This window comes from Sardina pilchardus, chromosome 2 (genome assembly GCF_963854185.1).
Source record: "Sardina pilchardus chromosome 2, fSarPil1.1, whole genome shotgun sequence".
Lineage (NCBI taxonomy): Eukaryota > Metazoa > Chordata > Actinopteri > Clupeiformes > Clupeidae > Sardina > Sardina pilchardus.
The window spans coordinates 43720333-43736273 of record NC_084995.1 but is presented as its reverse complement, the minus strand read 5'-3'; the positions used below and the strand labels follow the sequence as shown (position 1 = coordinate 43736273).

At 45.5% G+C, this 15941-nt stretch overlaps 2 protein-coding genes across 2 annotated transcripts; one reads left to right on the top strand and one right to left on the bottom strand.

The window, feature by feature from the left end:
* Positions 1-3: 3 nt before the first annotated feature.
* cdk2ap2 (cyclin dependent kinase 2 associated protein 2) lies at positions 4-2514 on the bottom strand. Its single transcript, XM_062530728.1, has 5 exons — positions 2024-2514; positions 1813-1929; positions 1411-1502; positions 1065-1185; positions 4-334 (listed from the first exon to the last, which is right to left on the bottom strand). The coding sequence occupies exons 2-5, from the start codon at positions 1865-1867 to the stop codon at positions 267-269; spliced, it is 336 nt and encodes a 111-aa protein (XP_062386712.1). The 5' UTR covers positions 1868-1929; positions 2024-2514; the 3' UTR covers positions 4-266.
* Positions 2515-4340: 1826 nt separating this feature from the next.
* On the top strand, positions 4341-15740 carry gatb (glutamyl-tRNA(Gln) amidotransferase, subunit B). Its single transcript, XM_062530722.1, has 13 exons — positions 4341-4517; positions 5068-5221; positions 5668-5781; positions 6201-6399; positions 6717-6839; positions 6953-7066; positions 7557-7641; positions 7994-8038; positions 8468-8657; positions 12911-13044; positions 13341-13419; positions 14790-14924; positions 15335-15740. Exons 1-13 carry the CDS (start codon positions 4357-4359, stop codon positions 15461-15463), a joined length of 1662 nt encoding a protein of 553 aa, XP_062386706.1. The 5' UTR covers positions 4341-4356; the 3' UTR covers positions 15464-15740.
* The last annotated feature ends 201 nt before the right edge of the window (positions 15741-15941 follow it).

Here is a 15941-nt window from a genome sequence, read left to right as displayed (position 1 = left end):
GGATTTCTATTAATGATTCACTTTATTCTTGATACAAGTACTCAAACTGCAAAAATCAGGATTACAAAATAGCCACGCTAACAGCATTGGCCCTATCTGAGAACTGTAAATGCTCAAGGGAGTTGTGGGTCTGCCTGGGCTTGTGTGTGAAGGGGGAGGGAAGCGTTGTATGTGCACACATGTGGGTGAGATTGGGGGATGGGAGAGGTGTGAGTGAACGGGTGTGGGGAGAAAATAATGGCAGAAATGACATGGCCGTGAGGAGGTTATGTGCGAGCACTTCTCTCCGTCTCAGCCAGACACTCCCGTACAAGAGCACGCGCATGGATGATACCTGCACAGAAGAGGCAAGATGGGTTCCCATGATCAGCATTTCAATACAAAGATCTTTCACTACCCACCACATGCCGAATAATCACATTGTTATCTTTTCCCCCCGCTTCCATGGGTCTCTCGGACCATGAGAGACGTATTCCCTGCGATAACCATAAAATATGAAATAATGGATAGTTTTGTAATTTCTCGGAACAAAAGGTTTGCGTCGACGCCTCCCTAATTAAAATGTGGCTAACTGTAAGGTAGAAAAATAAAACTAAATGAGTTCAACAAAGCACCCCTATTATAGATCATGTATCATTTTGTATGGGAATGTCTATGTGACTGACATGTGTCGGGGAATGTGTATGTGACTGACTTAGTTCCAAATATAAGATATGAATATCAGGCCTAAATTTGCAGTGTGGGTAGGGTTTTGTGCTTAGTGCCTCTCAGTCAAGGGGTCCATAGGCTGAAAAAGGTTGAAGACCCTTGCATTACACTATAACGCTCATTCATGAACCCTTCCCAAACAATGCTTGAGAAAAACTCTTGCAACCTGGCCATTTCTAGACCGCCTTGCTGGAGATCAATTTCTAAATGGTTGTTGGCTTATGAATTTCTGACTTTTTATTGGAGCAATTGTTTACTCTGATATCAACATAATGAATGACAGAGGGGAGAATTACATGACCTGTAGACACAAGTATCATTCATGTTATTTTACTAGGCTGCAAGAGTTCATGTACCTCTCTTCAGTCTCTCCATGGCACTCTTACTTCCAGCATAAGTGGGCCGGATCTCACGGCCCATCTCTTCAATGACAGACAGCAACTCGCTGTAGGTGGATCCCTGAGAAACTTTCACAGGCTGAGAGAGAAGACACAAAGCCTACATATTTAGATTACTGGCCAGAGACACGGACAATATGGTAAAGACATTACAATAACTCAAACTCAAGTGAAGTTACAAAACAAATACAAACGGCGTTTGTTACATTTCACATCTATCTCCAAAGAAATATACATAAAAACAACAGTTCACAATAGGACTATTCAACCTTTCCTTACAACTACTACAGAAGAAGAAAAGTACCTGTACAAAGCCCATGGACGGTGGACCAAAATCACTGAAAGCTGGTCTGAAGTTGGAGGAGGAGGGGAGGGAGGGGGATGGAACACTGGAGCCTGAGTAGAAACAAATATGCTTTATTAGGTCGACATATGCTCTCAACTACCATAATGTGCAAGTATTGCAGATGGAGGTGCAGAGTGTCTTGCAGCTACACCCAACTCATTCTCTAACACGGAGTTGAGCCTACACCAGTTACCCTAATGTTGTTGTTGGGTTTTTTTTTTAAATGAAATGTACAGTGCAGGTGTAATCTCGACCTTTCTCACCTACATACACTTCTATTCAGCTGGTGTTAGTAGCGACTTCCCTAAACAGAACGAGAGAAAATGGCAATCCCCACAGGAAAGTTTTAGAGGACCTTACCTGGTGGCGTGTGGTTTGACCCGACAGGGGCGGGTGCAATCGGCTTGTAGCTCATCCTCTGATATTCACCGTTTCCGTCCGTGGTGATATCGTTAATTGCAAAGCGCTACAGAGAATCTGAGAAGGGGGTAGAACATTTGGTCCACAGCCAATATCGCTTTTATGAGCTTTACCAGGGGGTTAACTATTTCTGCCCAGCCAACCCTCTTACCAGTCTGATATGACGTTGCTCCCCGATCAGGTAGGCGACGTAAGCTTGCTAGATAGCTAGCAGTTATTTACTAGTGATCACACTTCACGAAGTTGCTGCTCACGTCTACGTGTAAGGGTTTTCCTTTCGCAAAACAAAACTTTTCACTACGACTTCTTTCCACTGCGTTATTATCTAATCAAGAAAAGTTTTTTCGAAAATGAGTTTATTTTATATATACTTCCATTCAACCTATTTAACTGCTAACAGGTTAGCCTGTTATGCCAAAAACTAACGAGTCGATACCGGTATGCGACGAAGTTACCGTTTATTCACTTAAAATAGTTCGTCTTAGTTTATATGTCACTAGTAAGCGATTAAATGATATGCTTCGAGATGAACACGGCAACCATCCAGCTCAGAAAGTATTGTAAATAAGCCTTTTTGTCGGAGCGTCGGCTCTGTGCTTTCGGCAGAGGAGCTGCTTCCTTTTCCCATGACGCCTTGCGCCCTGTCAGAGGCGTGGCTCAACCTCTGATCTAGTCTCAGTTACTCAGTTTTACATTTAATGCAAATCTCGCTTGTTTATTTATTTTAGCCGTTATAGATTCCCTTTCTGATTGATTATTTTCAATAACTGAATATCGTGTTGTGTTTTTAATAAAACAATTCCTACACAAAGTAAGCTTGAAACAGATGGGCTGTTGAACTAATCAGCTGAACTCAACACTAGAGAAGCAAGTTGTCTGGTCACTATTTGATAATAAAGAGCAGCAGAATAAAACTAATCTCCAACTGCTTGAAAAGGTAGTGTACTTGGATGCTGCTATTGTAGGCCTACACCATTTTCTATTCCACTCAAAGAAACACAATCTGCCGTCAATCAGACATAGGCCAAATGTTCATTTTAGGATGTAGGCTTTTCCAGAAAATGTTTGACTACCACAGCAATATTAATATGGTTGACATTTATGAAAGTAAGCACCTTCACTTTTGAGATGGGGATTGATATCTAAATCCACAGTGACAGACAAAACAATAGGACAGGACACATTTTGTAAAACCTTTGAAGTGTAATATATGGACAGCATAGCAAGGATAGGCCTACAATAGCCCAGAAGATGAGCACTTGTCAAACGGTCACCTCAAATTAGTCAGTTGAGGTTTTATGGGAAACAAAGAAAGAACCTAATCAAAATGTAACATTTGTGTACAGTCTTAATTTAGTGAATTCCGGGGGGGGGGAAATATAAACCGTAAAATGGCCTACTCTGGGCACTTAAACTGAAACCATGCAAGTTACAGATTCCAGAAAGATCAAGATCCTTTCTTTAACAATGGCATTAACACTCCTGGTGGCAAGGGTAAAACACTGCCAATTAAAATAGGCTACAAGCTGAAAGTGCGTTTTAACAGCACATAATTAAAATATGAACACCGCGCCTGTGCGACATCTTGCTGCATAACATATCCGTAATCTTTGGGGACAGTCTGATTTGTCTCTGCTATTCAGCGGCAAAGTTCGAGTGGATCACAGCAAAACATTATTCGTTGTATTCAGTGTACTTCTTTGCCGACCCATGGACTTTGCTTGCTGGATATTTCTGTCGATTCAAAGCCATTTTCCGAAGGACAGCTTGGGGTAAGTCAATGTGGCATTTCTCTGCAAGTTCCACCAAGTAGATCAAGACATCACTCAGTTCTTGAGACAAATGCTCCCTCTCTGACTCTGTCCAGTCGGGCAGTCCCTCGGCAACTTCCCCGCGCCATTGGAAGAGTTCGGACACCTCTCCTACTTCGCCAACCATTGCCAAGAGGAGATTTCGGGGTTGGTGAAACTGGTTCCAGTCCCTCTCGTCTGTGAACTCTGCCTGCATCCGTCGTATGTCCTCGAGAGTGGGTTCAGCGCTAAATGTGTGTCTCCGGTATTCCTGGACACCATTCACAGGTGAACTGGCATGGTTTTGTCCATTTGTTAACTTTAGCTGGCTGTGTTCCTGAGCGCAGAGGGTCTCACCGTTCGAAGGAGAAACAGACACATCGCTTCTCAACTCAACCTTCTCTTGTCTGTTATCTTCCATGTTTCAGGCAGGCAAAGAAAGCTTTTGATAAAATTGCAGGGTAAAACGCTGTACAATTTCACCAGTACATGCAGCACGCGTTGAACTCCCGCCACAAGTCACCCAGCTCTTACCAAAACAGGAACTGACGTGCGACTCTGCGGAAATTTACCTCGAAAACGGGAGGCGTGGCAATGATGCATTGTGGAACTTGTATTTTCTCGAGGATTTTATGTCGCGGTAAGAATGAATACACAAACTACAAGGCCCATGACATTCTATGAAGGAGTAATCATGGCGGCCGCCTCAGCAGGATTTTGTGGCATGATATATAATTGTAACAATCCAAAACATATTTCTGTTCTTACTTCAAATATAGTATATCTTGTTTTAAAAAGAAGGATAAGCACATGTAGCAATCGCTGTCAAAGTAAACCCCAAGCAAAAAAGAAGAGGTAAGGCACATTGACATTGGTGATCATGAGCTAAAGTTACCATTTCAAAGTTAATGCAGTCACAGCGCTAACGCATCTTGTCAAATGTGTAAGAATGACAGCTTTGCCAACGTTATTCTATTTAGTCTAGACTGTCTCCAAAGCACTCAAAGAGGTGGATACGTTACCTTTTATGCTAAAATTTAATTGTGTTTGACAAGGTCAATGCTAGCGGTTTATTTGTTATGAAGACGGTCAATTTCTGAAGAATACTAGCTCTTTTTTTTTTTACTGTTAAAATGAATTGATCTCGTCACGTCGAACTGTGACGATCAAAGATGAGCTGTGTTGATCTAATCCCTTACAAAAGTGCACATGAACGGCAAGGAATTCTCCAGAAATGTAACTTATATTTTTTGTAAGGAATGATTGATACTGATGATAAGAATATTATGTAGCCTATAAAAGTAGACATTTCTTTATAAGTAATACTATTGCATGTAGTCCCCACAATAAACACAGCTAGACCAGTAAGTTTACCAGAAGTTAATTTGGGCTTTTTCATCTATAGTGTCCCTCAAAGGATGGTGGGAGTCGTGGGCCTGGAGATCCATGCTCAGATCAACTCCTTGTCAAAGCTCTTCTCTGGTTCTCAAGTCAAGTTCTTAGCCCCACCCAACTCACTTGTCTCTTGCTTCGATGCATCTCTTCCGGGCACATTGCCAGTGAGTAAGCTTAACACAATAATTATGTTATGGACTTATTATACATTATTAGAAAAGTATTGGCAATAACATTTGCAGACCTCAATATTGTCTGACCGTTGTGCTTTGGTGTCTCCAAAGTATACTCCTTTTGCTGTTGGGAATACATCAGTGTCAGTGTTTGACACTGGGAACATAAAGGTGGCGGTGCATTACTGTGCAGTTCACATTAGTTCATGGCAATAATATTATTTTCTGAGGCAATATATCGTCACAAAAAAGTTTGTCACCGGCATACTGGTGACTATCAAAGTACAAAAGATACTGGCGGGCAAAACGCACATCTCTTAGTGCTTAAGTTGCCTTATTTTGTGTTGACAGGTACTTTGACAAATTCACCAAGCCCACAGGCGTTAACACTGCAGTGGGGGCAAAATGATGAAATCATAGCTGCTCTTTTTCCTCAGGTGCTGAACAAGAGATGTGTGGAGGCTGCAGTGAGGACCGCCCTGGCTCTCAACTGTTCCATAAACAGGAAATCGCTATTTGACAGGAAGCACTACTTTTACGCCGACATGCCTGTGAGTCCACCCTGCCTAACACAGGCTCTGTCCACCAAGTCTTGTCATTAGTCTGAAAAGACTCATCAAGTGGTTGCAGCGGGTGAATGGTTGTGATTGGGAATATTTTTGTTCTTGTCACTTGCCGCTGTCTAATGATGTGAAACAGAGCTAATGGACTTGGCTTCTGATGGAGCTATTTGACATTTAACAGAAAGATTAGTCTTAGGGCTGATTCATAGTCTATGCAATCTACATGGACACAATTGACAATGCAAGGCTCATGCACATATTGAGATGTGTGCCCCATTTTTTAGTTGTGCTGTAATCCACCTCTGTGAAATGTCCTTTAGTCATCATTTGTCATGTGTATTTCTGTCAAGACTTACAACCATCCACAGAGTTCTCCTCTCGCTGATGATCGTTTATTTTCTACTCAGGCGGGCTACCAGATTACCCAGCAAAGGCTGCCCATTGCAGTGGACGGCACGCTGACCTACAGCTACCTGGGTGGCCCCAAGAGGAACCAGATGGTGACCAAGAGTGTCCACATCAAACAGATCCAGCTGGAGCAGGACAGTGGCAAAAGCCTCCACGATGAGCCTCGCAACCAGACCCTCATCGACCTCAACAGGGCAGGTGTGTCAGCTTGTGTCCAACTCCTTAGTTCACTGTGTGTGTTTGGAGGTATGCTGGTAGGAGAGGTGCAAACGCACACCAAAGTCGAGGTGCAGGCAACTATGTTTACAGCTTATGGAGAGAGAGCGAGAGAGAGGCTGCACACTCAGAGTTATAAGTAAGTTTTGTTTTGCTTATAACTCGGAGTGTGCGGCATCTCTCTCTCTCTTCATGGAGGAATGCTGGTGCTTGAAGAATATACAGTATGACCTGTTCTCTGGAGGCTGCCCATTTTCTCAGTGTAAGGAGGTGAAGTGTTGACATGTGTGCGTTTGTAGGTGTCGGTCTGATGGAGCTGGTGATGGAGCCTGAGATGAGCTGTGGGGAGGAGGCAGCGGCAGCTGTGCGAGAGCTCCAGCTCATCCTGCAGACACTGGGGACGTGCCGGGGCAACATGGCGGGCAAGAGTCTTTTCCCTTCTCTTCTCTCTGTCCTTTTGTCTCTCTGTGTTAGTCTCTTTCGCTCCCTCTCTTTTTAGCTCGGGGTCTAATGGCCCCTTCTTCTCCTCCCACAGAGGGCCAGCTGAGGGTGGACGCTAACGTGTCGGTGCATGTGCCCGGGGAACCACTGGGCATCAGGACAGAGGTGAAGAACATCAACAGCGCCCGCTTCCTGGCCAGGGCCATAGGTGAGAGCGCCCTCTGGTGGAGAGCATGGATAGTGTGATTATTCTCTCTTTGCCCTGACCCAGCTGGTCTCCGGTTCACAGTACATTTTTTGTCTGCGGACACTGGTCCGTTTATATCATAAACACTAGCTTCTATTCACCACTATCACTTGGCAGTGTCACAAAACGTTATATCCTGGTTTTGGAAACAGATATAATTCAAACTGCACCGGAGTTCTAACAAACCGTGTCCCAGACCACTGTTTTCTAGCAGACTCTGGTTGGGACCCGGGTCCATTCTCAGGTTCAGCAGACTGCATTCACACTATCAAAAATCACCGACACATCGGTCCAAATGATCTCAGGTCTGGACCAAACGGGTCTAGTGTGAATGCACCCATAATCTTTGCTCTTAGACAGGTGAATTCAGCTGACCAAAGCACAACCCCTCAACATAAGCACTCTTTCTTTCCCTCCCTCTGTATGTGTGCATGTTTACTGTGTTCATTAGATTATGAGATCCAGAGGCAGATGGAGTTGCTAGAACAGGGTGGCGTTGTCCAGAACGAGACCAGAGCTTATGACCAGAGAACCGGGTAGGAGAGCCCAGAAGAAACCTTGCACGTGCTAGTCTGCTACAAGGACTTACAAGTATCATGTGTCCCTTTATGGCTTAGCATTTATAATGTTATATTATGATAATGATAATAATAATAGTAATAATGATAATAATACATTGTATTTGTAACACACTTTACATTCACAAGACATCTCAAAGTATCCAAAGTGACATTCTGTCTAACTGCACAATAGCATACTGTATATGCCTTATTGTTGTCTTCTGTGTATGGATATGTTATTCTCTTATTCTTAAGGTCCTATTGTATGGTTTACTGGACCTTGAGTATTACATTATTACACATTGTATTCATATGTTGTGGTCCTCAGCACGACTCTTCCCATGAGAGACAAGGAGGACTTCCAGGACTACAGGTGAGCAGCGGACAGAGTCCACTAAAGATGACAATGTGCTAACTGGCTGGTGATGACCATGCCATGCATCATTTAGAGGCACTATGATTTGCCAAACTATGTTAAACATACAGACAGACAAACACACTAAGTGGACAACATTGTGTTATTTAGAAGGCTGGCATTTTCTATAAGTTTACCATGCATATATCTTCACATGTATTGAATAGATTGATTTGTGAAGTTCTGACCACTTAATGTAGTGTGTGTGTGTGTGTGTGTGTGTATGTGTATGTGTGTGTGTGTGTGTGTGTGTGTGTGTGTGTGTGTGTGTGTGTGTGTGTGTGTGTGTGTGTGTGTGTGTGTGTGTGTGTGTGTGTGTGTGTGTGTGTGTGTGTGTGTGTGTGTGTCCGTCCGTGTCCATGTCCGTGTGTCCGTCCGTCCACGCAGGTTCATGCCGGAGCCCAACCTGCCCCCTCTGCGGGTGTATGACAGCGCGAGTGTTCCGGCGGGGCTGGACCCGTCTCAGGTGGTGCTGGTGGACCGGCTGCAGGCCACCCTGCCGGAGCTGCCCAGCGTGTGCAGGGACAGACTGGTGCGGACCTACGGCATCCTGCCAGAGCTCAGCTTCACACTGGTGGTGAGGATATGGCTCAGAGCTCAGCTTCACACTGGTGGTGAGGATATGGCTCATGTAGTGTGTGCAGGGGCAGACTGGTGTAGGCCTACGGCATCCTGCCAGAGCTCAGCTTCACACTGGTGGTGAGGATATGGCTCATAGCTCAGCTTCACAGCTTCACCCTGGTGGTGAGGATATGGCTCATAGCTCAGCTTCACACTGGTGGTGAGGATATGGCTCATAGCTCAGCTTCACACTGGTGGTGAGGATATGGCTCAGAGCTCAGCTTCACACTGGTGGTGAGGATATGGCTCAGAGATCAGCTTCACACTGGTGGTGAGGATATGGCTCATGTAGTGTGTGCAGGGGCAGACTGGTGCAGGCCTACGGCATCCTGCCAGAGCTCAGCTTCACACTGGTGGTGAGGATATGGCTCATAGCTCAGCTTCACACTGGTGGTGAGGATATGGCTCAGAGCTCAGCTTCACACTGGTGGTGAGGATATGGCTCATAGATCAGCTTCACACTGGTGGTGAGGATATGGCTCATGTAGTGTGTGCAGGGGCAGACTGGTGTAGGCCTACGGCATCCTGCCAGAGCTCAGCTTCACACTGGTGGTGAGGATATGGCTCATAGCTCAGCTTCACAGCTTCACCCTGGTGGTGAGGATATGGCTCATGTAGTGTGTGCAGGGACAGACTCACTGGTGGTGAGGATATGGCTCATAGCTCAGCTTCACACTGGTGGTGAGGACATGGCTCATAGCTCAGCTTCACACTGGTGGTGAGGATATGGCTCAGAGCTCAGCTTCACACTGGTGGTGAGGATATGGCTCATAGCTCAGCTTCACACTGGTGGTGAGGATATGGCTCATAGCTCAGCTTCACACTGGTGGTGAGGATATGGCTCATAGCTCAGCTTCACACTGGTGGTGAGGATATGGCTCAGAGCTCAGCTTCACACTGGTGGTGAGGATATGGCTCAGAGATCAGCTTCACACTGGTGGTGAGGATATGGCTCATGTAGTGTGTGCAGGGGCAGACTGGTGCAGGCCTACGGCATCCTGCCAGAGCTCAGCTTCACACTGGTGGTGAGGATATGGCTCATGTAGCGTGTGCAGTAGTGTTGTTTTTGGCGGCCTGTTTTGGTTTTAGTTTTAGTCTAGTCTTTGTGTCAAGCTGTCATTTTAGTTTTTATCAGTTTTAGTCACGTTCATACTCTTTTAGTCTAGTCAAGTTTTAGTCGACTAAAAGTATGAACATTTTAGTCTTATTTTCGTCTAGTTTTAGTTGACGGAAACTAATTACTTTTAGTCTTGTTTTAGTCAATGAAAATTGGATTTTAGCATCTTTTTATTAATGCAATTCTATTTTAAGGGGTTGTTCCTCCATAGACTGGGTAAGACTGTTTTTAGTGGCAGGCACTATAGCACCAGCGAACTCTGAAACTATAGGACTGGATGAAATGTGCAGATAACGGTCTCCACTGATAAATATCACACTGGCTAACCTGGCAATGAGGTCCTATGTCTAAAATTCTGAACTACCCCTTTAATAGGAAATGATACATTTTGGTTAATTTTCATGGATTAAAAAATTACAAATATTACAGGTTACATAGGCACTGAACATTGACAGTGGAATCAGGTTTGTTACACAGAGTTTGGTCTCCCCCTGTCACCATGAAAGGACTATTTTGAATATTCTGTAGACCTGCTGTTCCTTTTCTGAGAACAATTTAACTTAAGATCAAGTTGTCCTTAGGTTATTGAATGCTGTAAATGTGGATGCTATTTCACCATTAACTAGGTAGCCTAAGCGTGGTTACACACAGTTGTCATCTTAATGCAGTGTTTTGTAGCCTATAAAACGCATTTCACGTTCATCACTCAGTTTTGGTAGGCTACAGGCCTATGCCTTGAGTGGTCGCTGCCCCTTTAAATGCGTGGGACTTTAAATTACGTTTTAACTCCATGCTGATTTTGTTGATGAACAGCACCGTCTATGATTCAGTTTTTCTACCGTTTAAATAAACGACACACGCGCACTTGTGTGGTTGGTAAGGAATATCTTTCTTGCAATTCCCACACAACATTAGATAGCCTACTAAGCCAAGGTTCCATTAAAAATGTGTCTATGATTAGAACTTCGTTGCTGATCGGTGGAATAATGTTATTATATTGTAGGGCCAGGCTATATGACAGCGCCAGCATCAGCTGGACAGAAGCTTAGGCTACACACAAATCAAATCTGCAGTTGCCTGTTAATATTTTCATCTGAATTAGATCTACATACGGAGGTGAGATAAGTAGCCTAGTGCAAAGTTGAACTGAGAGAGTTGCCAATCTAACGGACTGAACGTAGCCTATATTTCTTAGCTTCTATTAGCGATAACGATAGGCTATACATCTACCGCTCCTTTGCTACATGATCAAATATTATCAGATGAGTGACAGAAGCATCGGATATGACCAACAGGCCCACGCGAGAAACGCTGGTTCTCTGGTGTGATAATCAGACCATGCAACCTGATGCGCCCCTGAAGTGAGACGCAGGAAACAGAAATACTGCAAAATAATAACATGACTAAACGACACAAAATAATGTTATAACATTCCTGTCCTTCTGGTCTTCGAAAATGAAGAGAGATGTTAGCATGGTTTTTATTTTGTAAACCACATTTAGTCTCGTTTTTATTCGTCAACGATATTGCCTTATAAATTTAATTATAGTCATCGTCACATGGCCAGCATTTACGTTGCGTCTCGTCTCGTTATAGTCACGTGAAAAAAGTTCGTTGACGACGATATTTAGTCATAATTTTCGTTGACGAAAGCAACACTAGTGTGCAGGGGCAGACTGGTGCAGGCCTACGGCATCCTGCCAGAGCTCAGCTTCACACTGGTGGTGAGGACATGGCTCATAGCTCAGCTTCACACTGGTGGTGAGGATATGGCTCAGAGCTCAGCTTCACACTGGTGGTGAGGATATGGCTCATAGCTCAGCTTCACACTGGTGGTGAGGATATGGCTCATAGCTCAGCTTCACACTGGTGGTGAGGATATGGCTCATAGCTCAGCTTCACACTGGTGGTGAGGATATGGCTCATAGCTCAGCTTCACACTGGTGGTGAGGATATGGCTCATAGCTCAGCTTCACACTGGTGGTGAGGATATGGCTCATAGCTCAGCTTCACACTGGTGGTGAGGATATGGCTCATAGCTCAGCTTCACACTGGTGGTGAGGATATGGCTCATGTAGTGTGTGCAGGGGCAGACTGGTGCGGAGCTACGGCATCCTGCCAGAGCTCAGCTTCACACTGGTGGTGAGGACATGGCTCATAGCTCAGCTTCACACTGGTGGTGAGGATATGGCTCATAGGATATGGCTCATAGCTCAGCTTCACACTGGTGGTGAGGACATGGCTCATAGCTCAGCTTCACACAGGTGGTGAGGATATGGCTCAGAGCTCAGCTTCACACTGGTGGTGAGGATATGGCTCATAGCTCAGCTTCACACTGGTGGTGAGGATATGGCTCAGAGCTCAGCTTCACACTGGTGGTGAGGATATGGCTCATGTAGTGTGTGCAGGGGCAGACTGGTGTAGGCCTACGGCATCCTGCCAGAGCTCAGCTTCACACTGGTGGTGAGGATATGGCTCATAGCTCAGCTTCACAGCTTCACCCTGGTGGTGAGGATATGGCTCATGTAGTGTGTGCAGGGACAGACTCACTGGTGGTGAGGATATGGCTCATAGCTCAGCTTCACACTGTAGGTGAGCACATGGCTCATAGCTCAGCTTCAGAGAATACAACCAGCTCCTTAGTAATCCTTAATACTTTGGATGCCCCTTCTCTGTATTGAGCGTGGATGATGGTGTACACTGTTTTGTTGGATAGCCATGCAATGGGTCACCAATGATTTGTCTCAGAGAAAAACTTGAGGATAGTACTCTGACAAGTTCTCATGAACATCCAGTAGGTGGCAGTAAGGGTTAATTGGTTTGCTTGGACAGTGTCCATCTTTGCACATCAAAGTCTATCGACCTTTTGTCCAGCCTTTGCCAGACTTTTTACAACGGCAGCTGAACAGTCAGTGTTTGTTATAGGGCAAGTGTAGTACAGTCATGGCTACAATTGCAGTTATCCTTCCACGACTTTGCGCTGCTTAGAGATGTTCTGACAGAACTTTTACCTTTAACATGCTTGTCTATCATTTTCAAGGCATCGCTTTCCTTTCATTTGTCTGATCTATGTTCATGTCACTCTGTCACAGAATGAAGACGGGCTGTTGGACTATTTTGAGAGCGTAGTGAAGTCCACCAAAGCTGAGCCCAAGAAGGTGATTGGTTGGGTGGTGAAAGAACTGGTGGGGGCTCTGAACCAGGAGAGTCTCCAGGTCAGCCAGAGGTGAGGAAGGCCTAGTGGCGGTGGGAGCACGTCGTGTGTGTGTGTGTGTGTGTGTGTGTGTGTGTGTGTGTGTGTGTGTGTGTGTGTGTGTGTGTGTGTGTGTGTGTGTGTGTGTGTGTGTGTGTGTGTGTGTGTGTGTGTGTGTGTTAGTGTGTGTGTGTGTGTGTTAGTGTGTGTGTGTGTGTGTGTGTGTGTGTGGTACCGACTGATTTCCCCTGGGGTGCTAATCATGAGCCACTGAGCTAATTGGACTGGTCTGCTATATATGGACCTGTCTTGTTCTTCTCTCCATTAAGCCCAGTGTCTCCCCACGCTCTGGCTGGACTTCTGGACTTACTGGAGGCCGGCTCCATCTCCTCCTCCGCTGCTAAACAGGTAAGCGCCATTGGGTCTCTGTCTGTCTCTGAGTGTGACTGAGATGAGTGTATGGAACAGCCGGTATGAGTCTTGGGTCACTGAGATGTGTGTATGGAACAGCCAGTATCAGTCTTGGGTCACTGAGATGTGTGTATGGAACAGCCAGTATGAGTCTTGGGTCACTGAGATGTGTGTATGGAACTGCCAGTATGGGTCTTGGGTCACTGAGATGAGTGTATGGAACAGCCAGTATGAGTCTTGGGTCACTGAGATGTGTCTATGGAACAGCCAGTATGAGTCTTGGGTCACTGAGATGTGTGTTTGGTGCAGCCATTAGAGTCTTGGGTCACTGAGATGTGTGTATGGAACAGCCAGTATCAGACTCTTGGGTCACTGAGATGTGTGTATGGAACAGCCAGTATCAGTCTTGGGTTACGAAGATGTGTGTATGGAACAGCCAGTATGAGTCTCGGGTCACTGAGATGTGTGTATGGAACAGCCAGTATGAGTCTCGGGTCACTGAGATGTGTGTATGGAACAGCCAGTGTGAGTCTTGGGTCACTGAGATGTGTGTATGGAACAGCCAGTGTGAGTCTTGGGTCACTGAGATGTGTGTATGGAACAGCCAGTATGAGTCTCGGGTCACTGAGATGTGTGTATGGAACAGCCAGTATGAGTCTTGGGTCACTGAGATGAGTGTATGGAGCAGCCAGTATGAGTCTTGGGTCACTGAGATGAGTGTATGGAACTGCCAGTATGAGTCATGGGTCACTGAGATGTGTGTATGGTACAGCCAGTATGAGTCTTGGGTCACTGAGATGTGTGTATGGAACTGCCAGTATGAGTCTTGGGTCACTGAGATGTGTGTATGGAACAGCCAGTATCAGTCTTGGGTCACTGAGATGAGTGTATGGAGCAGCCAGTATGAGTCTTGGGTCACTGAGATGTGTGTATGGAGCAGCCAGTATGAGTCTTGGGTCACCGAGATGTGTGTATGGAGCAGCCAGTATGAGTCTTGGGTCACTGAGATGTGTGTATGGAACAGCCAGTATGAGTCTTGGGTCACTGAGATGTGTGTATGGAACAGCCAGTATGAGTCTTGGGTCACTGAGATGTGTGTATGGAACAGCCAGTATGAGTCTTGGGTCACTGAGATGTGTGTATGGAACTGCCAGTATGAGTCTTGGGTCACTGAGATGTGTGTATGGAACAGCCAGTATGAGTCTTGGGTCACTGAGATCTTGGGTCACTGAGATGTGTGTATGGAACAGCCAGTATGAGTCTTGGGTCACTGAGATGTGTGTTTGGAACAGCCAGTATGAGTCTTGGGTCACTGAGATGTGTGTTTGATGTGTGATGTGATGTGAGATGTGTGTTTGGTGCATCAGGTCTTCCAGGAGCTGTGGAAGAGTCCAGGGAAGAGTGCCGAGCAGATCGTCCAGGAGCAGGACCTGGGCCTGCTGTCTGACCTCGCCCAGCTCCACTCCATCTGCCAGAGGGTGGTGGACACCCACCCCGAGCAGGTGACCCCCCCCACCAGGGGCCGAGCACCTCACACAGTGTTCACCGATTATTTGCTTTTCAAGTGCAAGGAGTTTGTTTGAAGCATGTGCTTGCAGTTAAAGGAGAATTCCGGCGATTTTTCACAGAGATATCTGTTTCTCGAGGTCACCGAGTACTGTTGGTATGGAAAAAAATGCAGCAACTCCAGCTAGGAAGGACCGATTGTTGTTGTTTTGTACTGACAAGTACTCATGACCTCGAGAAACAGATCTATGCGAAAATTCTCTAGAATATCCCATTTAAAACTAAATGTATCTTTAATGTTGTTCGCTAAATCAGGCTAAAAAAATCAACACAAAATATGGAAGTAAGGTTTTTTTTTTTTTTTTTTTGAATATCTGGGACTTAACGGCACTGGTCATCACTGCAGGTCCGGGCCATCCAGCAGGGGAACCATAAGGTCCTGAACAAGCTCCTGGGGGAGGTCCAGAGGGAGACCAAGGGACGAGCCAACCCAGTGCAGGTCCGCTCCATCCTCCAGGAGCTGCTGTCATCCTGAGGGACCGGTCCAGTGACCCCCAGGACTGGACACCCATCTGGGAGAGAACCCTGAGGAGTCCGCACAGGCTGCTCCGCCCCTTTGGAACTTCTGCGGCTTTGGTCGGTGGCAATGAACCAACGGTTTATAAACTGTGCTGGTGTTGGTTAAAAGCCAAGATGTTCGATATCTATCTATTTGCTCATTTGTTTTGATTGTCTGTTGTGTAAGCTGCTGCTTATTCAGTAGGATGCTGCATGCATCAGCAATCATGTAAATAAATATCTATGGTTTTCTATTCCTTCGTCCTCACTCCCTTCATATTACGAGCTACGCAGGTTTCCCCTGAGATGATAGCGATAGTGAAACTGAATGTGGAGCATCTCGTTTGCAATATTATTCAGAATCTATGCAGAACGGGCTTAATTGGTATTGTGTTCAAACGCGGGCACAAGGACCAATTATCATTTATAGCACGGTTTAACAACTGAAAGGAACA